Raw genomic sequence first — 27,790 nt, forward strand, 5'->3', positions numbered from 1 at the left:
GGCATGATTTCCTGGAATGTAGAAAGTATGGAGCAGAAAGAAAGGTATTCTTTTTAAACTTGCAGGATTTTGAGTTTGGGCTTTTTCTGTTACATATTTGTTTCGACACATTGACAAGCATAAACTGATCTCCAAGGCAGTTCTTGCATGATACAGGACTGTATATAAGAATTTAGTTCAAACATTGACCTGTGGAGGGCAGTAATTCTCTTCACGGCATCTACACTTCTGGAATTCTACAAGAAGAAGAAGAAGAACACAGAACCAGGAAGCAGGAATTACATGAGTTCAGGGAAAGTGAAACTGAAGTGTAGTTGATCTGTTGTGTGTTCGTGTCTCTGTGTTCATGCAGTAAAATGGCAGAAGCCAGATTTTCTCAGGATGAGTTCATGTGTTCAGTGTGTCTGGATCTCCTGAAGGATCCAGTGACCACTTCCTGTGGACACAGTTACTGTAAGATATGTATTACTGGCTTCTGGGATCAGGAGGATCAGAAGAGAGTCTACAGCTGCCCTCAGTGCAGACAGACCTTCTGTCCAAGACCTGCTTTAGCTAAAAACACCATGCTGGCTGAAGTGGTGGAGAAACTGAAGAAGATTAAACTTCCTGCTGACTGTTACGCTGGAGCTGGAGATGTGCAGTGTGACGTCTGTACTGGAAGAAAACTCAAAGCCATCAAGTTCTGTCTGGTGTGTCTGGAGTCTTACTGTCAGAATCACCTTGAACAACATGAGAGTTGGTTTAAAGGAAAGAGACACAATCTGACTGAAGCCACTGGACGACTGCAGGAGATGATCTGCCCGACACATGACATGATCCTTGAGGTTTTCTGTCGCACTGACCAGAAGTGTATATGTGTGCTTTGTATGGATGAACATAAAAACCACGACACTGTATCAGCTGCAGCACAGAGGACAGAGAAACAGGTATGAAATATCATCTAGACACTGATGAAATAATGTTGACATTATTCATATTTTCACCCATATGATCAGGTAACATCATTCACACTGCAGATGTTTAAAGGTGCCCTAGAATTGAAAATTGAATTGACCTCGGGATAGTTAAATAATTAGAGTTCAGCACATGAAAATGACATACAGTGAGTCTCAAACACCATTGTTTCCTCCTTCTTATGTTAATTTGATATGTGCAAAAGACCTCTGAAGAACAAGTGAATCTCAACATAACACCGACTGTGGCACAACAGTTGAGATCTTTAATATGTACATCCCCCAATATTTGCATATGCCAGCCCATGTTCAAGGCATTAGACAAGCCAGTATTAATGTCTGGATCTGTGCACAGCTGAATCATCAGACTTTATACAGGTAATCAAGCAAGGACAATAGCGAGAAATGGCAGATGGAGCAATAATAACTGACATGATGCTAATGTTGCTAATGTACTGTTAAATGTGGTTAAAGTTGCTATCATTTATTACTGTATTCACGGAGATAAGAGCCGTCATTATTTTCATTATTAAACACTTGCAGTCTGTATTAGGGGTGTCCTCGATGGATTTACATAGTCGAATCCGATTCGAATCAGATTGCCTATATTCGACTGATAGTCGAATCATATATGTTGGAGGGGGGGGGGATTTGAGCTTGAAAAACAGCAGTCCACTAGAGAGTGCGCACGGACTTTGAAAGGGCCGCGCGCTGAACTGTGCACGAGATGGAGCGGGACACGGAAAATGAAGTAGGCCTAAGGCCTATAGCCTACCCGCGGGCGCGGCTTAAGACAACTTTTATTTTCTTTCACGCACAGCACAGAGAAACGTCTTTCTAATAAACCGACCAAACTGCCTGTCAAGTGATAGACGAAACTGACAATGATTTTATCTTTTTTAAACAAATGAAAGGCAATGTGGATAAACATTCACAGCCACGATGTACAGAACACCACACAAAGATATAGAAGAAAACGAATAAAAACATTTTGGATCAATAAACCTTAAAATATATATAAAAATAACTGCAGAAAATTACATCAAAATCAAATTACATCGGCTAAACTGTCTGTGCAAGCAAGCTTTAACTCTACAGTGCAACACTGATGCACCAAAAAATTAAATTCATTTAATAAAAAAAAATTATATATATATATTTTTTTATCAAACATTAATTTACAGAATTGAATTAGAACAGAAATATGATCGAGTCAAACTGCAAAATGCCTGAAGTGCAGGGGAACATATATTCAAAACACAAGCCACAAATAATTAAATTAGATAACCCAGAGTGATCAATAAATAAATTAAAGAAATTATTAAAATAACGAAAGTATAGCTAGAATTGTCAACTTTGTCTTTTTAACTGCAGAGACAATAAACGCTGAACTGGATTGGCAGTCTTTTTAGCTAAACATTCAAAAATCTAATTACATCCGTCTAAAATAGTTTGAAATCATTTGTAGCTACCCTACCTGATTGAGAGAGAAAAATCCAGTCTTTCACGCGATCTGCCTGTGTCCGCTTGAGTCTTTTCAAAAAGTGCACTATAGTCAGCTCATTGGCCGGCAGAAGCACGCCGCAGTGTTTGTTGTTGTTGAGTTCTAGGACATGAGCTGTTGGCACAACTTGCATCATACGTTTTTTTGATCATCTTTTACCATTTCAAAGTGCATCCAATTGTACACTTTATCCCAGACATTGTTAAAGATTTAATCCCTGCCGCAAAGATGCTCCTCTGCCGGGCACGGATGACGGAAGTGAAACTTAAATCGGTCACAGGGGTGGTTGGATTTATTCACGCACATTAAAAATATTTATTAAAAGCTTCTTTCTTTTCACATTTTTATTTATGGTATTAACATAATAGGCTGTATGTTAACCTATTGGGAAAGAACCGGTATGTCTATGTAAAATCAATCAGATATTGAGCACTCCCATATCTCGTCTCATAACACCTCTGCGACGATTCGACTGTGAGATTGGTAGTCGAATCAGGCTCCTCCTATCGAAGATTAGAATCGTCGACTATTCAGGGTCACCCTTAGTCTGTATAATTCATAAATACAACTTCATTCTTTATAAATCTCTTCAACAGTGTATAATGTTAGCTTTAGCCCGTTAGCTGCAGCATACTATCAAACTCATTCAGAATCAAATGTAAACATCCAAATAAATACTATACTTATGCGATTAGACATGCTGCATGACGAACACTTTGTAAAGATCCATTTTGGGGGTTATATTAGCTGTGTTAACTTTGTTTATGCGATGTATTATAGAGTCTTGAGCTTGGGGGCGGGAGCGTGAAGATTTAAAGGGGACACGCGCTGAATAGGCGCATTTTTAATTATGCCCCAAAATAGGCAGTTAAAAAATTGAATAATAAAAAAATCTATGGGGTATTTTGAGCTGAAACTTCACAGACACATTCAGGGGACACCTTAGACTTATATTACATCTTGTGAAATAGTTTTCTAGGGCACCTTTAACAGCATCTGTGCTCCACATTGAACTTAACAGAAAATTTTTTGAAATGCACCGTAAACATTTATCAACACAAACGTCTTTACAAAAAATCTCTTCACATGATGATAGTATAATGTGACATTTGCTGTTATTGGTTTGTGCTGCAGAAGCAGCTGAAGAAGACACAGAAGTCATTCCAGCAGAGGATCCAGCAGAGAGAGAAAGATCTTCAGCAGCTGAGAGAGGCTGTGGAGTCTCATAAGGTGAGTCTGGAGAAGAAGAGAAGTTTGAGAAGTCTCAGTCAGGACTCACTGAAGCCACTGTGTGATTGTGATGTGTGTCCTAACAGCGCTCTGCACAGACAGCAGTGGAGGACAGTGAGAGGATCTTCACTGAGCTCATCCGCTCCATCGAGAGAAGCTGCTCTGAGGCCACACAGCGGATCAGAGATCAGGAAAAGACTGCAGTGAGTCGAGCTGAAGGACGACTGGAGCGACTGGAGCAGGAGATCAATGATCTGAGGAGGAGAAACGCTGAGCTGGAGCAGCTTTCACACACACAGGATCACATCCATTTCCTGCAGGTAAGAGAGATCTAGAAGAACAGGATCATAGTGGACTTGAGCAAGAGACTCACAGAGAAAATTTTAATGAGAGCAGAATGAGCCTTTGACTGAAGTGTTGATCTGTGTGTTCAGTTATTATATAATCAGTCATTCTCATCTAATAATCTTCTTTTGAAAGAGATGCACTTACAAATGCAGTTCAGGTCAGGAAATCTGATTAAGAAAAACTCCTTCTGTATGATATATTTAGCTGCCAAACTCCACTAGCGCAACCAACTGTTTAAAACTTCAAACAGATTTAAGTCTTTCTGATTTCTTAAAAAATGGTAAAATCAGTGGGCGTGATGGTACCAATTTTGAGTAATGATCACCATTGTTGCCTCAGATGATCTTCAGACCTTAAATTTAGATGTATTTTCATAATTATTTGCCTTAACACATAGATGAGTTTGACCATGAAGACCGCAAACATGAAGCGAGGCTGTATATTAGCAATGCTTCAACATACCGAAACTGCACAAAACGTCTTGGGTTACGAGTGTAACCCTTGTTCCCTGAGTAAGGGAACGAGACGCTACGTCATTGACGTGATGGGAATCCTCTGCATTTTTGTGTTCGTGAAGCACTATTGTATCCAACCAATGAGAGAACGTGACGTCAGAGGCGGGCGACGTCGCGGACCGGAACCTATAAAGCATGCCCAGAAACAAAGAACGCTAGCTTCTGTGATATGTCTGAAGTAAGCGCTCCAGGCATGCTGGAGGTACGGCAACGTGACGTAGCGTCTCGTTCCCTTACTCAGGGAACAAGGGTTACACTCGTAACCCAAGACGTTCCCTTTCGTGGGAACTATCGACGCTACGTCATTGACGTGATGGGAACGCTGTCCCCACTACGCCGTGCCTCCGAGTGCCTGGCTGCTATCTTGTAACACCAAAGCACCCGGAGTACTACTCACATTAAGATTATAAAATCTGATGAAGGTGTGCTGGGATGACCATCCAGCAGCACCACAAATATCCGCCAAGGAAACTCCTGACATGTGAGCTCTTGAAGCAGCCATACCTCTAGTTGAGTGTGCCCTAACATCCAAGGGGCATGGACGCCCCAGAGCTTTATACGATAATGAGATGGCCTCAACCACCCATTTACTCATCCTCTGCTTGGACGCTGGGCCCCCTCGACTCGGGGACCCATAACATACAAATAGTTGGTCTGATTTTCTCCACAGGGCAGCTCTGTGAACATAAGCGTCCAACGCCCTCACAGGACACAGCAGATTAAGTTTTTCCTGATCCGGATCAGTAAACGGAGGGGGATAAAAAGCCTCCAGAACGATAGGACCTGGGACCCTAGTGGGGACCTTAGGAATGTAACCAGGCCTTGTATGTAGAAAGGCCTTAACCATCCCTGGTGCAAACTCTAAACATGATGGTGAAACCGAAAGAGCTTGAAGGTCACCTATCCTTTTCAAGGATGAGATGGCCAGTAAAAACACAGTCTTCAATGTGAGCATTTTATCTGACACATCTTCCAAAGGTTCAAAGGGCGCCTCAGCCAACCCTTGTAACACGATGGCTAAGTCCCAGGTCAGAGATTTTGGGCGTACTGAAGGCCTCAGCCTCAGTGCGCCACGAAGGAAGCGAACAACTAAGGGGTCTCGACCTACCGAGACACCACCCATAGGAACATGATAGGCTGAAATCGCAGCCACATACACTTTTAATGTGGAGTGAGTTAAGCCTTCTGAAAGCTTTTCTTGGAGGAATTGAAGCACATAGCTGACAGATGAGTGGACCGGGTCCACCCTATGATGGCTACACCATGTAGCGAAAACCTTCCACTTATACATATAAAGCTTCCTTGTAGATGGAGCTCTGGACTGAAGGATGGTCTCCACAACCTCGGTTGGGAGACCAGATTCTATGAGCCTTGCCCCCTCAGGGGCCAGGCCCACAGTTTCCACATTTCTGGACGGGGATGTAAAACCATGCCGCCCGCTTGGGACAGGAGATCCTGTCTGACTGGAAGCTCCAGAGGAGAGCCGTGAAGAAGCGAAACTAGGTCCGCGAACCATATTCTTGTTGGCCAGAAAGGAGCCACCAATATCAGGTCTACCCCTTCCTGACGGACTTTGTCCAGAACTCCCGGGAGCAGAGAGACTGGGGGAAAAGCATACAGACGTCGCCTCGGCCACGTCTGTATCATGGCATCCAACCCCAGAGGAGCTGGGTGCCTCAGAGAGTACCACAGAGGGCATTTAGTTGACTCCTCTGTGGCAAAGAGATCGACTTCCGCTCGACCGAATGTTTTCCATATGAGCTCCACTACCTCTGAGTGAAGCTTCCATTCCCCCGGACTCGCGCTCTGCCTCGACAGAGCGTCCGCCCCCATATTCAAATACCCCGGAATATACGACGCCTTTAGCGAGAGTAATTTCCCCTGGGTCCACAGGAGGATGTGACTGACCAGTTTGCATAGTGGCCGAGACCGCAGTCCCCCTTGGTGATTTATGTAGGAGACCACCGTAGTGTTGTCTGTCTGAACCAACACATGGTGGCCCCTCAGGTCGGGAGGAAGTGCTTCAGAGCCTGAAACACTGCCAGCATCTCCAGCCGATTTATGTGCCAGGAGAGCTGGTGTACCTCCCAGTGACCTTGAGCTGAGCGACCACTCATGATCGCTCCCCAGCCCGTGAGGGACGCATCTGTCGTAAGCATTACGCGACGACATGAAGTTCCCAACACGGGTCCCTGGGACAGGAACCAAGGCTTTTTCCACATGACCAGAGCACGAAGGCACCGCCGCGTGACTTTGATCATGCGAAAAGGATTTCCCCTCGGAGAAAACCCCTTGGTCCTGAGCCACCACTGTAAGGGTCTCATGTGCAGAAGGCCAAAAGTAACAACGTTGGACGCAGCTGCCATCAGACCCAACAGTCTCTGAAACTGTTTTACAGTGAGTGACCGGCCTAACTTCACCCCATTCACGGCCCCGAGAATGGAAGTCACACGAGCGGGAGTCAATTGCGCCCGCATCGTGATGGAATCCCAGATTACCCCAAGATAGTTGGCAACCTGACTCGGAACCAGCACACTTTTCTTGGCGTTGAGCCTCAGCCCAAGCTTCTTCATGTGCGACAACACAACATCTCGATGTTGAGCTGCCAGACGTTCTGTTTGAGCTAAAATCAACCAATCGTCGATATAGTTCAGCACGCGGATGCCTTGGAGTCTCAGCGGAGCCAAGGCTGCATCCACGCACTTCGTGAACGTGCGGGGTGATAGTGATAGGCCGAAGGGAAGAACCTTGTATTGGTATGCTTCGCCCCCGAAAGCAAACCTGAGGAACTTCCTGTGAGAAGGATGGATGGAAATGTGAAAATATGCGTCCTTTAGATCTATCGCCACAAACCAGTCCTCGGATCTGATCTGTGGAATAATCTGTTTGAGTGTAAGCATCTTGAACTTCAACTTCTTTACAGATCGATTTAGTATACGAAGATCTATGATCGGACGCAACCCCCCATTCCTTCTTTGGAAAAATGAAGTAGCGGCTGTAAAAGCCCGACATTTTGCTGGGAGAGGGAACCCGTTCTATAGCCCCTTTTTGCAAAAGCGTCGTAACCTCCTGTTCCATTACCAGAGACTGCTCTGGAGCTACCACTGTGTGAATCACTCCACTGAACCTGGGCGGAAGAGAACCGAACTGAATTCTGTAACCCTGTTCTACCATGAGCAGCACCCATTTCGAAATATTCGGAAGAAGTTTCCATTCCCCCAAAAATTCTACTAAGGGAACCAGCCTCTCGAGACTGGTCTCTGGTGTTTTTTGAGCACTTGGCTCGTTTATCTGGCGCGGCGCACCGGCAGATAAGCGAATCATGTGCTGGCCGACCCTCCTCGAAGGATCGACGGGGACTGCTGCGCCCTGTCGCACACTGGGTGGCAGGGTTGGCAGAACAGCCCCCTGAGGGCACCGATGGGGAACGATAGATGTTAATCGTCGAACCCCTTCGGAGGGGACTGCCCTCAGAAACCCTGACCCATGACCGTCAGGATTTCTTTTGGGAAGCCTTCCGGGAAATAATGACGGTCCTCAGATCCGCCCTACCCCCAGAAGGCTTCTGCTGTACAGCGCGCACCGGTCCCCAAGCTTTCCGCGGGGAGCACGGGCGGCCACACTAGCTTTCTGCTGGGACCTGTATCCCGAGGAGCCGGCTATCGGCTGAGGCTGCTCCCGCCCAGCAGCCTCAGGGGATGAGATTTCCGGGGAAGGAATCTTTGGAACGCCGCTTTCTGTTTTTCGCCTCCTCGAACCTGTCGACGACAGTAGCAACTGCGTCACCGAACAGGCCCTCGGAGGAAAGCGGCGCATCCATAAGGATATGTTTGTCTTTATCCTTAATATCTGCGAGATTGAGCCACAGATGTCTCTCCGTGGCCACCATGGCTGCCATAGAACGGCCTACTGACTTGGCCGTCTCCTTGGTGGCACGGAGAGCTAAATCTGCGGCTTTTCTCAACTCCTGAATTGTATCAAAAGTCGCTTCCCCAGACTCCTCAATCTCCCCCAGCAGATCAGCTTGGTATGCCTGCAGTATAGACATTGTGTGCAGACATGCCGCAGCCTGACCCGCTGCCGAATAAGCCTTGCCCACCAAACTCGATGTTTGTTTTAGTGGTTTGGTGGGCAACGTCGGGGATTTCAGGGACGATGCAGACTCGGGCGAGAGATAGCTCGCAAGCGTCTCCTCAACCCGAGGCATCGCCCCATAACCGTGCTGCTTCAGCCCCGTAATATTACTATACATTGTCGTTTGTGGGCTGAAGACACGGTACTGCACGGGTCTATTCCACGACCTCGACACCTCGGTGTGGAGGTCGGGAAAGAACGGCAGTCCCCGACGCTGGGGTAGTGACCTATCTGGGAGGAAGCGTTCATCTAACTTGCTTTTTATTTTAGGAACGCTCTCCTCCGCGGGCCAGCTTATTTTCAGTTTTTCTACTGCCCGGGTCACTACCTCCATAAGCTCCTCATGGGCTGGAGATGAGGATGACGGTCCCTCATCACCACCCTCGACACCTTCAACATCAACCTCCTCGGAGGAAGATATATTCAGTGTCGGTGCCTCCCTTTGCGGGGAAGAAACCGCAGCGCGTGCTTCCACCACCAAAGGAGAGACACTAGATCTAGCAGGTAAGGGAAGCGATAAGGCAGAGCCCATCTCTCCCCCCTCTGCTAGATCCATCTGTGAACCCCACGAGTGCAGCCTTCGCTGTGCCTCGGCAGCAGCGGGACCAGACCCGCGGGGAACACTCGCCGCGGCGCCCTCCTCAAAGAGCGCCCGGCGTGAGCGCAGCGCCCTGAGAGTGAGCCGCTCACAGTGCACACAGACAGCCCCCTCAAGAGCTGCCTGTGCGTGCTCAACTCCCAGGCATTTCACACACATCTCGTGTGTATCTCCCTCCACGATGAATCGCGGACAAGGAGGTGCACACTTAGTGAAACGCTGGCCTTTCTCCGTCATTTTATATATATATATGTCTATGCTTATTTCACTTGTTTGGAAACTATTGTCCTCAGACAAAGAGATCACTTTCTGGCGAGATGATAGACAGACAACAATAAATAAGACAGACAAGATACAAATAGCGCTTACTGAAGACAACAGAAGCTAGCGTTCTTTGTTTCTGGGCATGCTTTATAGGCTCCGGTCCGCGACGTCGCCCGCCTCTGACGTCACGTTCTCTCATTGGTTGGATACAATAGTGCTTCACGAACACAAAAATGCAGAGGATTCCCATCACGTCAATGACGTAGCGTCGATAGTTCCCACGAAAGGGAACTTGACCTTGTGAATTTCAGAGCCACTATTTGGTAAAAAGTTGCTTTTACAAGTCTGCAATGTGACCATTTTGACCCCCTTCCCACAACTTATAGATTCAAAACTTAAAGGGGTAGTTCACCTAAAAATGAAAATTACCCCATGAATTACTCACCCTCAAGCCATTCTAGGTTTATATGACTATCTTCTTTCAGACAAATACGATCTGAGTTATATTAAATAATGTCCTGGCTCTCCTAAGCTTTATAATGGCAGTTAATAGAGGATGAGATTTTGAAGCCCAAAAACAGACGTCATATAAAAATCCTCCGACATTTCTCTTTAAAATGTTAGGGTTAGGGTTAGGCTTCTAAATTTGTGACCAGTGTTATGTTTTAATCTACAGTGGGTACGGAAAGTATCCAGACCCCCTTAAATTTTTCACTCTTTGTTATATTGCAGCCATTTGCTAAATTCATTTGTTCATTTTTTTTCCTCATTAATGTACACACAGCACCCCATATTGACAGAAAAACACAGAATTATTGACATGTTTGCAGATTTATTAAAAAAGAAATATCACATGGTCCTAAGTATTCAGACCCTTTGCTCAGTATTTAGTAGAAGCACCCTTTTGATCTAATACAGCCATGAGTCTTTTTGGGAAAGATGCAACAAGTTTTTCACACCTGGATTTGGGGATTCTCTGCCATTCCTCCTTGCAGATCTTCTCCAGTTCTGTCAGGCTGGATGGTAAATGTTGGTGGACAGCCATTTTTAGGTCTCTCCAGAGATGCTCAATTGGGTTTAACTCAGGGCTCTGGCTGGGCCATTCAAGAACAGTTATGGAGTTGTTGTGAAGCCACTCCTTCATTTTTTTAGCTGTGTGCTTAAGGTCATTGTCTTGTTGGAAGGACTCTGGAGAAGGAAGCACTCTGGAGAAGGTTTTCGTCCAGGATATCCCTGTACTTGGCCACATTCATCTTTCCCTCGATTGCAACCAGTCGTCCTGTCCCTGCAGCTGAAAAACACCCCCACAGCATGATGCTGCCACCACCATTCTTCACTGTTGGGACTGTATTGGACAGGTGATGAGCAGTGCCTGGTTTCCTCCACACATACCGTTTAGAATTAAGGCCAAAGAGTTCTATCTTGGTCTCATCAGACCAGAGAATCTCTCTGGAAAATCTGCCATAAAGCCCCGACTGGTGGAGAGTTGCAGTGATGGTTCACTTTCTACAACTTTCTCCCATCTCCCGACTGCATCTCTGGAGCTCAGCCACAGTGCTCTTTGGGTTCTTCTTTACCTCTCTCACCAAGGCTCTTCTCCCCCGATAGCTCAGTTTGGCCGGACGGCCAGCTCTAGGAAGGGTTCTGGTCGTCCCAAATGTCTTCCATTTAAGGATTATGGAGGCCACTGTGCTCTTAGGAACCTTAAGAGCAGCAGAATTTTTTTGTAAGCTTGGCCAGATCTGTGCCTTGCCACAATTCTGTCTCTGAGCTCTTCAGGCAGTTCCTTTGACCTCATGATTCTCATTTGCTCTGACGTGCACTGTGAGCTGTAAGGTCTTATAATGACAGGTGTGTGGCTTTCCTAATCAAGTCCAATCAGTATAATCAAACACAGATGGACTCAAATGAAGGTGTAGAACCATCTCAAGGATGATCAGAAGAAATGGACAGCACCTGAGTTAAATATATGAGTGTCACAGCAAAGGGTCTGAATACTTAGGACCATGTGATATTTCAGTTTTTCTTTTTTAATAAATCTGCAAAAATGTCAACAATTCTGTGTTTTTCTGTCAAAATGGGGTGCTGTGTGTACATTAATGAGGAAAAAAATGAACTTAAATGATTTTAGCAAATGGCTGCAATATAACAACGAGTGAAAAATTTAAGGGGGTCTGAATACTTTCCATACCCACTGTATCCTCTGCTCTTCTGTGTTCATCAGCGTGTCATGTGTCAGGTCAGAGTTCACTCTTTTACTTTAAATCAATGCATACGGCTGTCTGTCAGAAATGAGAGCTTTAGGGTAGGTTATACCAGGAAGACTCTAATGCCACGCCATCCATTTAATGCTTGACACCTGGAGTTTATAAGCACTGAATTCTCTGTTTTACATTCGCAGTTGATGACGCTGATGTTCCCTTCCCAGCATAGGTAAAAGCTTGCTTAAATATTAGCCTGACTTTATCGTAGTCCATTAAATTAACTGACATTTTAATATTAAAGTTAAGCTTCGGTGAACGATTGTGTATAAGATTGTATGGAAAAATCACACAGAGATCATTTGACTGTCCTACTACTACATAATTTTTTAAACTTATTTTAATGAGGAAAACGTGATATGCCACAGTGGTACTTTTAAATCCATCATTTCAGCATATTCCAATGTTCATTGAGCTAATCATCAGATGCAAGGTTATTGCTATTGGAGAGCAAAATCTTGCTTTTCACTTTTCAGAAGTAAACAGGTCCTCTCCTCGTGAATTTCGTCTTCGAATTTTGCCCCAGCAATTACTTTCTTTGAGGAATCTCCATGCTACTATCAAAGACACGGATAATAATCTTCATTAGCATTACAGTGTCATTACTACATCAGCTATTTCATCTCAGTGATACATACTTTTATCACTTTATCTTTGATGTTGACTGCGTGGAAAACTTTACTCTTTAGTCCTCTTTTCACACAAACCAATGTAAATTTTATGTCATAAGCAGGGATGTAGTGCAGTTGACAGCTCTTGTTGTGCAAAGTGAGCATTTTACATTTATTCTTTTTGCAGACGATTTTATCAAAACTGACTTACAAGTAAGAAGCGATTCATCGTAAAGAGGCAAATAGACACAAGAAGTGCTCACAATACAGGTTTCAGCCATTGCTTAGAGTAGCAAAAGCTAGAATTTGGAGGGATTAAAGGAAGTGAAAGCATAGATTTTTTTTTATGATGAGGTGAAGTGCTCTCGAAAGAGATGAGTTTTCTACTGTCTTTTGAATATAGCCAGGGATTCTGCATTCCAGATGAAGATGGGGAGATCATTCCACCAGCATGGAGCAGTGATCGAAAATGTTCTGGAGATCGATTTTGTGCCTCTTTGTGAAGGTACCATGAGCCTTTGCTCATTTCATGAGTGTAGGCTTCTGGTATGAGTGTAGACTCGTAAGAGTGAGTGGAAATAGGAGGGTGCTGAGACTGTGGTAGATCTGCAAGCAAGCGGCAATGCCTTGAACTTGATGTGAACAGCAAGTAATAGCTAGTGCAGAGAGATGGATTGTGCATCCTTCGCCTCAGCTCTGCCCCCATAGGATGTGAGGGGAGGATGCAAGGAAAGAAAACGAGGATGGAGAAATCTAAGGAAGTGTTATTTGTATATTGGAATGTTCTTGATCACTCGAGTGTCACTTTTAAAGCGTCATCAGCTGCGCTCGAGGGATCTGCCCTTATGTTTGGTTATTTAAAAAAATCATAATAAATATTATTAATGCAAGATGTCCCATTGAAATATGTAAGATGTAAAGTTTATCTAGTAAAGAATACAATTAAATTATTGTTGATAGATGTGACAGGGAGGAGAATTTATACGTGCATCAGGTAACAGGTTTCTCGATGAGAAAGACTTCCGCAAAGGATACATCTGTGTATCCTCACTCATATCTCCTCAGGAAGCTTCCTCGCTCCACATTCCTCACCTCCTTCTGGTGCAAGTAGAGAATTGAGATGTCCTACAAGATAGCTGAGCTTGATCGGTTTCTGGGTCATAGGATGGAGGACGGAGGAGCGAGGAAACAAGGAGGGATATTGAGACGCACCTGAAAAGAGGTGTGACGTGGGCCCTTTTGGGCTGATTAAAGATTCTGAATTCTGATTCTGAATCATTTGTAGAGGTTTTATTGTGCATAATGGCAATCCAGCCAGAAGAGCATTGCAGTAATCAAGCCTAGAAATGACAATGGCCTGGACGAGAAGTTGTGTTGTAAGATCAGTTAGGAAAGTGATGTTGTGTAGTACAAATTTGCATGACCCAGCTGTCTTTGTAATGTGTTCTTTGAAGGTCATTTGGTCATCAAAGATTACTCCAAGATTACCATGTTCCTGTATGATGGGACCCAGTGATGAAGTGGAGAACAAGAGAGGTCCAAGAACTGAACCCTGAGAAACTCCTGTGATCAGTTGATGTGCTTTGGATACCTCCCCTCTCCAAGCAACCCTGAAAGACCTACCTGTGAGATAGGACTCAAACCAGTGGAGTGAAGTTCCTGTGATGCCCAGTGATGAGAGGGTGGACAGAAGGATCTGATGATTCACAGTGTCGAAGGCAGCAGACAGATCCAGGAGAATGAGGACTGAAGATTTGGAATCAGTCTTCGCAATCCACAGGGATTCAGTGACCGACGGTAGTGCAGTCTCGGTTCAGTGGCCACTCTGGCTCTTGATGTCCAGCTGTTTATTCTGTAAAAGGAGAGATAGTACCTGGTTGAAAACAACCCATTCAAGTGTTTTGTTTTTTTTTTGCTATGAATGGTAGGAGAGAGAAATGTCTGCAACTGTCTACAAGTGATGGGTTTAATGTGTTTTTTTTGAGCAATGAGGGTTACCCGAGCCTGCTTGAAGGCGGTAGGGGAAATGCCAGTGTAGAGAGATGTTGTGGTTTGTTTATATGTAAGGTTAATCTACGGCTTTATGATTCACCGAAGTTAGGCTGGAATCGCGAATTGGCTCAGCATTATGAAATTGGCATGTTCTAATTAAATTATTTCTACGCTGAGCGAAAATTATTCAACAGCAGCCCTAATTTAATTCCGTACTCAATCTGACCCATTTAACATAAAGATTGCATCCCAAACCTCACCCGTAATAGCAACATGGAACCATAACATTTACTTAAATTGTCTATGAATAGAGAAAGCGTGAATCTGAATGTCTAACATCCAGTGTTGGGCACGTTACTTAAAAAATTTAGGGGAGACTGGGTATGGTTGTAACACTTTTTTTTCAGCACCTAAAACTACCTTTTTTTTTTTAGGCTACACGTCTGAAACTTTTAGGCAAAGTACCCACATTTGTCTACTACAAATGGCAACAATTTAAATTTATTCAACTATGTCACAGACTTTGTGAGATGATGACAAATACAAGGTGGTCCATTGTTACAACCTACCCCACTACTGGGGTAGGTTGTAACAGGTAGACAAAATGCACAAAAACTAAGGGTACTCCAAGTGATATGCCACAACAACAGTTTTATTTTAAATGAATGGCTGCAACAATAAAATATGTGTGAATATGGGGAGTGTATGAGCATATTGTGTGTTTTTGTGCATGCACACGTGTACGTTTGTGTGTGCATGTCTGTACGTGCGCATTCATATGGGGGTGTCTGTGTATGTGTGTGTGTGAGTGAGAGCAAATTAACATAAACATATTTATCCCCACTCCACAGAACAAACAAATGAAATGCATTCTTTATCAGTCACTATGGTGACAAGAACAAACAAATTAAATGCATACTTAAGTCACAATGGTGACAAGAACAAACAAATTAAATGCATTGTTAATCAGAGCATGGGCGTAGGTTTGGTCTCAGCTTTGGTGGGGACACCCCCCCGGAATTCTTTTGTTGTAAGATACCAGTGCTTTAATGGTGATTTCCATTTTTATATCAGACTGTTGGCAATACAGAATATCACAATACAGAAGTGAATCTACTTCATCTCATTATATTGTATCCTGAGTCAGGATTCCTGACCCCGATATACCATCCTGTACTGTCCCTAAAGAGCTAGTATAACTGTATAATCTCAAAAATGCACTCTCAAAAAATAAAAATAAAAACCTGAGACTGTGTAATGCTGCACAACCAAACGTTTTATTAACAGAAATTATTATGTACATTAGTATTTACACTAACAAAAAATACTCTGCCACAAGGAACTATTGTTGAACTATTAACTCTTGTTGAACTATATAACATTGATAAGTATAACAAAAATAAAAAATAGTGCATTAGATTAAACTGGGAAGGGTCATAACACTTGCATATTGTTGTCCTAGATTTACTGCTTCTATTGTTCTCAATTGTAAGTCGCTTTGAATAAAAGTGTCTGCTAAATGAATAAATGTAATTGTAAATCTGTTGTGGTTTGTTGCTGTCTAATTAATTTTGTAGTGTATCCTATGGCTAGCAAGTTTAACTCTCCTACCAGATAGTGTTATTGGATATTATCAATTAAATAATGATTCATTATATTTGAATAACCAACAGTGTTAACTTTTGCCTTTTAACATTGCCAACACGTTTTTCCAGCACGTGTCTAGCAATGTCAGTTCTTCATTAAACTGTGGGTGGTTTCCCTTTTATTTCTCTGCATGTAGGGTAGGCTATACTCACAAATACATTACATAAATGTCTCAGATCCACCGTTTATGTTGACTGCAAGATTCTAAGTTAAGGTACAGGCTAATTGACATTCAGTTACTTACGCTAACGTAGCATTCTATCATCCTGGGTAACACATACTATCACCAGTTAATAATATTTTCCACAGTAGAATCTGCATTTGAAAGCCTGGTCAGTCACTACTGCTAGTTTATATGTGTGGCTAGCTAGTTATTTTGCCTACTTACACTCTGTCTCTGCTTTATGAAAAAGCTTCTTATGTCCCCTTTCTTCTTCTTAGGGACAAAAAAACGGAATATTAAAATGTTTTTACTCTGGCCTTTGTATGTGGCAGAGAGACAGCCCTGGTAACTTACCATTGGCGTCGTCAACATGCGCATGCGCACACACACACACACACCACCCACCACCCGCTCGCTGCTAGTGCAAGCACAAAAGTAGTCCCGGCCCGCGCGTGTAGCCTGTCAGATACCTCGCCTCCAATCAAATTACGGCGTTTCTTGTACTGTCGTCGTCCTGGCCGTTAGAATCGATCCAAAAAGCAGTACAAAGATCCAAATAGCAGTTCAAAGGAGCTTGCTAAATATTGGTGGGGACAAATTTGTCATCTCAAAATATTGATAGGGACTAGTACCTAGCGTCCCCCCCCTAAACCTACGCCCATGAATCAGAGTCACAATGGTGACAAATAAAATTGGTCAGGCCTGGAGTGCATGCCTGGTGGGCCCAAAAGCTACATAAAACACACTTGACCCACGCATCTTTGGATCTTGAATTTCTGAATGGTTCCATGCAGACGACACAGAAATCTTCCTCTTCTGAAGAGGAGTTTTCAGCTTTCACCCTTTTCCCGGCAGGTTTTTTTACCTTCTTGTTTTTGCTTTTCTCACTCCCCAAGATTTTTTTTCTGATGTTTTTCCCTTTTTGACGCTCCTCCTCTTCCAATGCCAGCTTCACTGGTGTATCAATGAGGATTTCCGAGCGCCTCTTCTTCCTACCCCTACCTGTCTCTTTCCTTGGGCCTGCTTTTGGAAATGGCCTAATGAGTGATGGACTGAACGACTGACCTACGATGGACCCTGAGGTGCTCGGCATCTCATCAGAGTGCAGGTGGACAGCATGAGTGGCTGGAGAGGAGCCGGGCGGCAGGTGAGTTGGAGAGGAACCGGGCAGCAGGTGAGCTGGAGAGGAGCCGGGCTACAGGTAAGGAGGAGAGGAGCCGGGCAGCAGGTGAGCTGGAGAGGAGCCGGGTGGCAGGTAAGGAGGAGAGGAGCCAGGTAGCAGGTGAGCTGGAGAGGAGCCGGGTGACAGGTGAGATGGAGAGGAGTTCTGTTGAAGAGCCCCAGATGGATCAGGACGATCTGTGACCTGGGAAGGCGCAAAGTCACAGTCCTGAAAAATTTTACAATTGTATGGCCATATGCCTGTACACTGGAAGCCGGGCTGTATGTTTTTCTGTGTTGCGGCTGTAGGCAGGGCGATCCTCACAATGCCTGGAATGTCGTAAATACTCATACCTACTTTTACCTGGATTTCCCCTCATCCAGTCATCGCTCGCCGAACTCGCCATCCTTTTAAACGGACCAAACACACTACGATCAAGTGGTTGGAGTTTATGGCTGCAATGTGGTGGGAACATAAGTAGTACAATTCCATGGCCTTTGCAAAAATTAACAGCTCTCACAGAGATGACCTTTGTATGCTTCACAAAGTGAATGAGGAATGATAGGAAATCCTCTTCCTGCATCCAGCCTGATGAATTAGCACTTCCTGCACTCCCCAATGGCCCGCTCTGAACAAAGTGATCTTTAAAATTCTTACGAGGGAACACAAAGAATGGAGGAATGGTATTCCCCAGAGCTTGCACAGCATATGCAACTGAAACAAGTGTGTCCCTCTCCCCCGATATCATGGCACCAACCTGCTTCATACCCCGGCGTGCTACGACTCGGGATGGTGCCTGGACAGTTGTCATGCCGGTTTCGTCGACATTCCATATGTCACTGCCATCAAACCCATTTTTATCAATCACCTTCCCCAGTCGACTGAAGAAGAGTTCCACATTAGCACGATTAAAACTGGTAGCTCTTGAAAGGCTACTTGCCTGTGGACTCCTCACTGAAAGTCTGGGCTTCCGCTTCATAAACGAGCTAAACCAATCAGGCCCCGCCATTTTCTTTCCATTCCCAGGTTTGTGGATGCTGTATGTTGAATTCCACCGCGAGTTGATTGACAAACTTTCTGACCTAAAAGAAATCATAACATGATGTCCAAGTAGGGACACACATTTTTTTAGAAATTGTCTAAATGTATGTGTTGGTATTTATTTAACTTTTACCTGATTTTAAATATTTTATTCATCATTCACAAACATTAAATTGAGTTTGCATGAAAGGTCTAATACACATTAAGAGGTCTTGAATCTTGCCTTTTCTACCCTGTTCTCAAGATGCTTATCCATCATGCTCATCTCACGTGGAGTTAGCCCATAGTATATATCGGCTGCCTGGCTTATATACTGTGACAAAGTCTCCTCCTGCTCCCTGGTGAAGACCTGGTGAGGACTGTAGTATCATACACGAGGAAGGTCCCTCGATCCCTGGTCTTTCAGTTCTTTATATTTCTGCCAATATCTGTTCAAGGTTACATGGCAGATTCCATGGGATTTTGCCACTGCCCTAACAGACTTTCCTTTCCTAACTTCCTCTGCTGCTCTTTTTAAAATACTGGCATCGACTCCACGATCTGTTTTTCTCACCCAAGTTCTAGGCATTCTGTAAAATTATTAAAATCACAAAAATGTTCTTACTTTTAAAACACGTGTTACAACCTACCCTGCCACTGTCACCCATTGTTTAGCTAGCTGTATTAGCATGGTGCTTTGAAATTGGCAGGAGGTTGATACATGATTCTTTACTAGAGAAACTACAGTTTGACCTGATATAACTCATACAACATCTACAATGGTAGAAGTACTAAACAAAATATTATCTTGTTATTTTTTTTTACTTTCTTACCTCAGAATTAGATTTTCTGCTGTAGCTTCAGGAGAGATAGGAACACAGACTGGAAAACCTCCATGTGGGATCGTAAAGGAAGCCTGATGAGACTGAAACTGTCACATGACTCCTATCTTATCCCTGATTTGTGGAATTGGTAGCGTTACAACTCTCCCCATGTTACAACTATACTTCATTCACTTCATTAAGTTTTGTTTTATAGAAAGCCTCTCTTTAAAGTGAATTTCATTTTGTAAAAATTGTGTCTTAATTTTAATCAATGTTTCATCAACCAGTTGCCTGGATTTAATAAATAAGAAGCAAATATAGCAGACAATATAATCATGGATGCGCGGGCGCGATCACTGGCACGTGAACTGGAGCGCGACTTATAGGCTAAATGAACCAAAACTCAGCGTATAGGCTGCTTGCCTAGCAGACATGAGAAATATATCTATAGAAAGCTTGATATATCTACATTAAAACGGAATAATTAAAAATGAAAAGAGTAGGCCTGGGACGGTTACCGCATTACCACAATACCACGGTCACGTGACGCCTACCGCGGATCTAAACCTGTAACCGTCATCAATGCACAAAAAAAATAAAAAATAAAAAAAAAACATTGGCCTGCACATCTGAATGCCTTCGGCAGAAGTCAAATGAGCCATTTTAATCTAGATTAATTCCAAAATTACAGTGAGATTAATCTAGATTAAAAAATGTGCACCTCTAATAGGCTAATAGCATTCCATTTGTATTGACTATTAGGCCTAGAGTACCTGTGTAATGTCTTGTAGCCTATATATTGAATTTCATTTCATTTTACTAAAGCATAAAATACAGGCGGATGAGTCATGAGAAAGCCAAAAAAGCAGGACCTCAGTTTTTAATTGCACGTGCTTATTCTGCTTAACACAATTCTCTCACGTGGTTGCGCAGCCTACAATTGCGCATTTAAGCTACAATTCGAAACATGGCAGAGAGGGCTAACTTGGTGGCAAAGCCAAATGTCACGTCGCCAATATGGCCACATTTTGGCTTTGAACCTGATGAAAAAGGACTTCCAGGCAATTTTAATGAGCCCATTTGTAGAATTTGCTACAAAAAGATTCCGGTATCACGTTCAAATACGTCCAACCTGAGGACGCATCTTCGAATCCATCATCCGGCAACATTTGCTGCCCTTGGGAGCACAACAAGTGCTTCGTCTGAAGATCGGCCCACAACCTCAGGCCAGGGACGACAGCTGGGCATCGCAGACTTGTTTGCTAAAGGGACTAAGTACCAACGCGACAGCCATCAGTGGCGAATCCTGATGGATAGTGTGACTCGCCTCCTAGTGGAGGAAAAGTTCCCATTTAACTTAGTCGAGAAGCCAGCCTTTAAGGCGATGCTACAGGCCTTCGACAAACAATATGTCCCCCCTGACAGAAAATACTTTTCAAAAAAGGCAGTACCAGAGAAGTATATGAAAATGAAGGACAGTTTGACATGCGAGTTAAAGGACGCTGACCATTTTTCTATCACAACAGATATGTGGTCAAGCGTTAATATGATGCCCTATATGAGCGTGACAATTCATTACCTGAACACCAACTGGGAGCTGAAGTCAAGGTGTTTGGAGACATCCTTCATGCCAGAAAGTCACACAAGTGATAACCTCTCCGAGGCTCTGCGATCAGCTCTTAAAGAATGGTCTCTGGATGAGAAGAGGTTGGCTTGTGTCACTAGTGATAACGGAGCAAACATTGTGGCTGCAGTTAGAAAACTTGGATGGGGATGGCTACCATGCTTCGGCCACAACCTCCATTTAGCCATCACTAACTCCATGAACGCAGAAAAAGAACGCACTTCCCGGGCCATGGGTTTGTGTCGAACGCTTGTGAACGCTTTCTCCCATAGCTGCCAAAAGAAACAATGGCTTCAGAAAGAACAAACTGAGCTGGACCTGCCTCAGCACTCCTTAGTACTGGTAAGTTTGAACTCTCTTCCAACTCTGTTTTTGGAAAGATTGACTACAAATAGGCTAGGCCTGCGAGATTTAATTCAATATAATCAATAAATAATCTATTGTAGGCAATTAAACATTTAAGTATGTGATTCTGAAATTCCATTTTCATTAAAAGGCCATCGAAAAAGATATCCAGGCTTACAATCATGGCAGTGTGTGACACTGTTAAATTAAATAGCATTCATTAAATTATAGCCTTGTACCACACTGAGACCAAAGCGCACACGAGACATAGGCCTATAAATTAATATAAATATGTAAAAATCTATAATATATATAAATATTATTTATATCATATATTTTTACATATTTATATTAACTTAGCCTATATCTCGTGTGTGCTTTGGTCTCAGTGTGGTTCAAGGCTATAATTTAACGAATGCTATTTAATTTAACAAAGTGTCGCTGCTCACAATACCGTCATTGTTTTTTTTTTAACTTATAAATATTATTTATATTTATCTTATTTATAAATCTTATTTATATTTATCTTATTTATAAGTAAAAAACAACCACAATATTGTGAGCAGCGGGTTGCGGTTTACCGCAATACCGCGGGAATTTATTGCTTTTCAACCGCGGTAAGAAAAATTCAATACCGTCCCAGGCCTAGAAAAGAGTCTACTCTGATTATGTAATCCGTATGAAATGAACATTAACTCTCTAGGCACTCTAGGCCGCTGACTGGTCCCCACAATGTAGGTGATCTCAGTTTTATATTACATTGTGGGGACATTTGGTTTTCATAACTTTGCTAGCTTTTGCAGAGTTCTGTAGCTAGCTAAGGTAGATGGTAATGCATTATCAAGTATCATCCTCCTGAAATACTGAAGTTTCTCAATCTTTATCCTTGTTCTATTTATTTTGAGTATTTCTTTTACTTATGTTCATGCTGATCTGGTTATTTTCTGTAGGGGGTCTCTCAGTGTGTTCTGATGGTTAGTTGGAGAAGACTTGTAGCAAGTTCTAGCAAGTGCGGGAGTCATGCCCAAGAATATTGAATTTTCAGAACTTTTGCTCTTTCCGAGTCTTTCTGTTAGAACCTAAATTCTATTTCTATTTACCTGACCTAACTGCCTTCCATCATAATGCAGTGGTTTTGAATCCTCTTAACTGCAGATGCAACTCCTCTCTACATAGGACGAAATCTAATACTAAAATGTGATTGTTCTTTTAGGAATTCCAGTTAAGAAAAGCTTGGTGGGTATCAATTCAAATTTCTTTTTGGGGGTAGCCTCCACCCCTGCCTTTATCTTCAGGCAAGATCAGCCCTATCTGCATACCCAGGATGTGGACCAAGGACGGGGTCTACACCAGAGAACTTTTCTATACAACTAAAGAGTCTTTCTGGTAGAAATGAGAACTTTAGCATTGGTTCTACAGGTCTGGCCAATCACTGCTTGACACCTGGAGTATATAAGCCCTGAATTCTCTTTCGCATTCGCTGTTGATGATGCTGACGTTCCTCTCCATCCTCCCCTCCGCCACCAGGTTGGCCCTGTTCATCCATCAGGGTAGGCTCCGCCCCTATCTTCATCTTCAGGAAGGATCAGCCCTATCTGCATAGACAGGATTTGCACCAAGAACTTTTCTGTACAACTAAACATTGTAGCTCACTACAATCTGTTAATACCTTATGGAATAAAAAACACAAAAACATTCACCTGCCCTCTGAGTCTTTCTAGTAGAAGCTAATTATTTTAGTTTTAAAGTTTTAAATATGGATATTTTTCTTACACAATGCATCACTTTGCTTCAGAAGGCCTTTATTGACCCCTCAGAGCCATGTTTTTTATGATGGATGGTTGCACTTTTTTGGGCTTCAAAATCCTCTATTTACTGCCATTATAAAGCTTAGGAGAGCCAGGACATTATTTAATGTAACTCTGATTGCATTCGTCTGAAAGAAGACAGTCATATACACCTAGGATGGCGTGAGGGCGAGTAAATCATGGGGTAATTTTCATTTTTGGGTGAACTAACCCTTCAAACAGCAACGTTTCTAAGCATTGATATGATACTTTTGTATATTAATTATTTTTACTACTCTCACTGCAGTGACACATACAGTATACATTTGTTGTAGGAACAACATTAACATTTGTTAGCAATGATAGTTTCACAGGTTACGAATGCACAGTACCCAACTCTAAACTCATTTACATTAAATTGGTTGTGCAGTTTACTGTCTATTGAGACTTTTAGTTGAACATTTCTCTCTCCCAACCACTTCCTAGGAAATGTTGGATTATTTCCTTCAATAATACAAAAATATTGTTACTTAACTTGCAAATAATGCAAGTAGCCTATTATTTTTTCAATAAAGCGTAAGCTGCTTTACTAAAAGTTAAAGAAGCCCAATTCCCAACTATTATATTAATTTATTTAGTACTACTACTTCACATTCTTAGTAAATTCATGTAACGAAAACAAAAAACATAAAATATTAATACCTTTTCATCACACAAATATGAATTGAGCAAACAAATTCTGATAATAAAACAAATGCATTAATGATATTCCCATTACGTTTTAAAAAGGTGATGATCTTTGATTTCTGTTTTCTGTAGAGTTTCCAGTCTCTCTCAGCTCCTCCTGAATCTACAGACGTAAATGACAATCCCTTCAGTTCTCTCTCCTCTTTTGATGGCGTGAGAGAATCTGTCCTTCAGCTGAGAGACAAACTGGAGGATTTCTGCCAAGAGGAGCTCAGGAAGATCTCTGACAGAGGTAAAGTCCTGGAGATTAATCTGCTCTCAGAAATGATCCTCCATCATCTCATATCATGTAGAAGATCATATTAGAAATGTGTTAGGAACGGATGTAGGGATCATTTTCTCTTGACATGATAATCAAACTCTTCATGTCTGTTGATTTCCACAGTCACTTTCACCAACATTGTTCCCAGGACTAGGAATGACTTCCTACAATGTAAGTCACAAAGAAAACAATTAGAAAAACTCACTGAGTGTGTTCATGTTCTTCCTGTAGAAGGAGAAAGAAAACATGACAGAAGAGATTTATAGTTGATCATGTAAATGATGATTTGAACAGGATATTCGGTAAAGTATGGAGACACTGCTGATATACTGAACATGAAGAGTTCAGATACATTAAAACATCAGACAGATTGATAATTCCTGATTGTGATGTGTTTTATCTCCATCAGATTCCCATCGGCTTACTCTGGATCCGAACACAGCACATAAACTTCTCCATCTGTCTGAGAGGAACAGAGTGATTATTTACTCTGACACAGATCAGTCGTATCCTGATCATCCAGACAGATTTGATGTTTATGCTCAGGTGTTGTGTAGAGAGAGTGTGTGTGGACGCTGTTACTGGGAGGTTGAGTGGAGTGGAGATACTGGTGTGTTAATATCAGTGTCATATAAGAGCATCAGCAGGAAGGGACGGGGTAATGAGTGTGTGTTTGGATGTAATGATCAGTCCTGGAGTTTGATCTGCTCTCCCTCCAGATACTCATTCAGACACAATGACATAGAGACTAAACTCTCTGTAAAGCCCATCAGACGCAGTAGAGTAGGAGTGTATGTGGATCACAGTGCAGGAACTCTGTCCTTCTACAGCGTCTACAGAGACACAATGAGCCTCATCCACACATTCCAGACCACATTCACTCACACACTCTATCCTGGGTTTAGGGTTTGTTATACTGGATCATCAGTGAAATTGTGTTGATGAATCAGAAATAGATTCTAGAGAGATTCTCTCTGCCCATAATGCTTTCATTTATTCATTACTTTAAGTCTCCATTCCTAGGAGGAAAAAAAAAAGGTGCATTCTGCTTTATAAAAGCAAAAATATTATTTCAATGGGAAAAGCATTTTTGCAGTGTAAATATTGTATTATATTGAATGTACACTGAAAAAAGTGCAAATGGCTTCTATTATTGAAGAACTTTTTATACTTGATCCGACTCAATAAATTTACTTTTCTGCATTGTCATTTGTCTAATGTAAATGGGTATAGTTGTCTTGAAGTAAAACTAAGTTTGTTTTGGTGTCATTTAAACGAATTGCTTTAAATCAAATTACAATTTTATGACAACGTGACTACTGATGTCATGAAGTTTGGATCGGCCACCATCTTGTTTTGTTGCATGGAAACTGCACGATGGACTGCACAATTTCCACAATATTGGTGAGTATTGATATTGATAAACACTTATATGATATTAAAGTAGAGTTCAATGCATTAATGCATGTGTTTTGTTGAATTTTTGTTTTATTTTAAAGGTTGGTCAGAGTTATCGGATATTTCAAGTGTAGCTATAAGTAAATGATGGATAGCCATTAATAGATACTTTAGTTATAGATCATTTGTGGGGTATTAATTACATGATTTATTTGGGTTTTGCATCAAGAATCACAGGGCGGCTGCCTCAATCAAATATTGTGCCGCCTTCAGCTGTCAACAAAACTCAGACAGGCAGTCATGACTCGCATGCTCAGATTAGGCCTGTCGCGATAATTAAATAATCCAAAATATATATCAGTATCACATGATCCTTCAGAAATTTTAAAATAATGATTCAAGTTGTCTAAAGCCATTTCACAGCTTTTTGTGAGGGACAGAAGAAAATTTTGCATCGTTAAATTAAAGCACACAGAAACTCATCTGCAGCTGTCAATCATTCTCCATTCAGTATTAAAATAGCGAGTCATGTTTGGTTATGATACAGCATGGTAAAACTCTTTACAATATAATATATTTCCATTATAATACTTGATATCAAGACAAAGGGCTATGGATTTGCATAAAATGACTTTATCTTGCTGGAAACTTTATCTTGCTGAAAGTCATGGTATTAGATGCATTTGAATGGAATTGTTAGTCCCAAGGGTTCTCAAATTGTTCTCTGCTTACTCCCAGGTGTCCCTAGTTTATAAAGAGTGAGTAGTTGTAAAATGGGTACAAAGTTAGCAAACGTTTGGGAACCACTGAGTCTCTCACTTTCTCTGTGATTTTGTGTCTTTCAGATTGGCCAGAAAGATGAAGCACTGAGAGAATGACTCAGGCTACGCATGTAACCAAGGTTCCCTGACAAGGGAAACAAGACACTGTGTCCGAAGACACTTTGGGGGGAATGCCTTGGTGTGAGAATGTCTGTACGAGTAAAAACGCGACAAAGACATTGGCCTGCGACAGCCCGTGACTTCACTCAAGTGTGACAGTGAATATAAAAGGAGCACCTGGAGTACACATCATCAGCGTTTAGTCTGAAGGTGACTTGACCAGGTATAACCAAGGCATGGCAGTGTTACTCTTCACAGGAAACCATGGTTACATGCATAACTGAAAGCCAATTCCTTCACTCAGGTCAACACGGACTGTCAGTGACACTGTTCCCAAAGGCCTAAAACCCAGGCTCATGTCCAAGCAAAAATAAGCAGGGCAGAGCTCAGGTCTGGTAACACTAACCTGAATGATAAGTATTACCTTTAAGGGAATACGGTCATAGAAAACACGAGTTCCATCACCTTGTCACTATACTAGCAGGATCTGGTTCAACCCGTGATGACCCCAGGTGAGCTAATGAGATGTTCCCTCTGCCTGACTCGAAGTCAGCGTCTCTGCCTGAGATGGGTCAAAGGACAGTTTACAGAGTCTTCAACAACGACGTACCTCCCATTGAAGGATTGATCGCGAACGTATCCTCAATGGGAGGCATCGATGCATATCTGTGCTCACGCAATCCCTCCACATTTGTGTAATTCAAATCCTGAAAGGGATAAATGCGTGCTGAATATTGTTTTTTCCAAGACCTCTCAACCTCAGCATGGAGGTCCAGAAGAAATGGAAGACTCGGTAGAACCCGGCGGTTATGGCCAGCCAAGAAATGCTCATCTAATCTACCGCGAGCAATCTCTGGGTTTTCGGGCTTTCACAGAACCTCTGTGTCACGCGTTCCATAACCCCCAGTAGCTCATTGTATGCAGGGCAGACAGGCTGCGTAGGTTCCATAAAAACATCTTTGCCCTCCACAGTCACATCCTGCTCTTCCTGGCTCAAAGCCAGAAGAGCCCTATCCTCCAGATCGGATGATTCTAATGAAAGAACGGCTCAGCGCTTGCTGTGTACTCACAGTCAAGGCTAATGTCATTGTTGCTTACACTGTTGATGTTAAACTATTTTTCAGTTAATAGATGTTACACTGCATGATTTATCAACACCATTTTAAGCTTTTCAGTGTTTTCTGTTACATTCCTAAATTTAATGCAAGATAATTTGAAATGTCTGAGTGACAATTTTACTGTAGCAAATGGAATTGATGTATAGATTTATTTATTTATTTATTTTACAAAATACATTGTTGAAGGTTTTATTATTGAATTAAATCAAATGAATTCTTCCTCAAAAGTTTATAGAATGTTGAGTGGAAATTCTGGTTTCTGTGAGTTTGTTGGAAGATTGCACTAAATAAATAGTTAAATGTTTGATTCCAGAGTGTAAAAGGCTTCATTTTTCAGACAGAAATTCAGGGATATTTCATGTTATGCATCATTTTGTTTTGTATTTATTTGGATATTTAATT

The 27,790-nt window shown here is 42.4% G+C and overlaps 2 protein-coding genes across 3 annotated transcripts; both read left to right on the plus strand.

Annotated features, from left to right (window-relative positions):
- The first annotated feature begins 267 nt into the window (after positions 1 to 267).
- On the plus strand, positions 268 to 27,731 carry LOC137024737 (tripartite motif-containing protein 16-like). 2 transcript variants are annotated; one of them, XM_067392590.1, is made up of 7 exons: positions 268 to 926; positions 3,592 to 3,687; positions 3,774 to 4,007; positions 23,802 to 23,961; positions 24,115 to 24,162; positions 24,401 to 25,395; positions 26,235 to 27,731. In XM_067392590.1, the coding sequence occupies exons 1-6, from the start codon at positions 357 to 359 to the stop codon at positions 24,931 to 24,933; spliced, it is 1,641 nt and encodes a 546-aa protein (XP_067248691.1). In that variant the 5' UTR covers positions 268 to 356; the 3' UTR covers positions 24,934 to 25,395; positions 26,235 to 27,731. The 2 variants fall into 2 exon arrangements, with proteins under 2 accessions (XP_067248691.1, XP_067248692.1); XM_067392591.1 differs by having other exon boundaries at positions 3,786 to 4,007.
- LOC137024261 (E3 SUMO-protein ligase ZBED1-like) lies at positions 20,194 to 23,083 on the plus strand. The gene is made up of 2 exons (XM_067391589.1): positions 20,194 to 21,192; positions 22,466 to 23,083. The coding sequence occupies exons 1-2, from the start codon at positions 20,194 to 20,196 to the stop codon at positions 22,583 to 22,585; spliced, it is 1,119 nt and encodes a 372-aa protein (XP_067247690.1). The 3' UTR covers positions 22,586 to 23,083.
- Positions 27,732 to 27,790: the final 59 nt, after the last annotated feature.

The sequence above is a fragment of the Chanodichthys erythropterus genome, chromosome 8, assembly GCF_024489055.1.
Source record: "Chanodichthys erythropterus isolate Z2021 chromosome 8, ASM2448905v1, whole genome shotgun sequence".
Lineage (NCBI taxonomy): Eukaryota > Metazoa > Chordata > Actinopteri > Cypriniformes > Xenocyprididae > Chanodichthys > Chanodichthys erythropterus.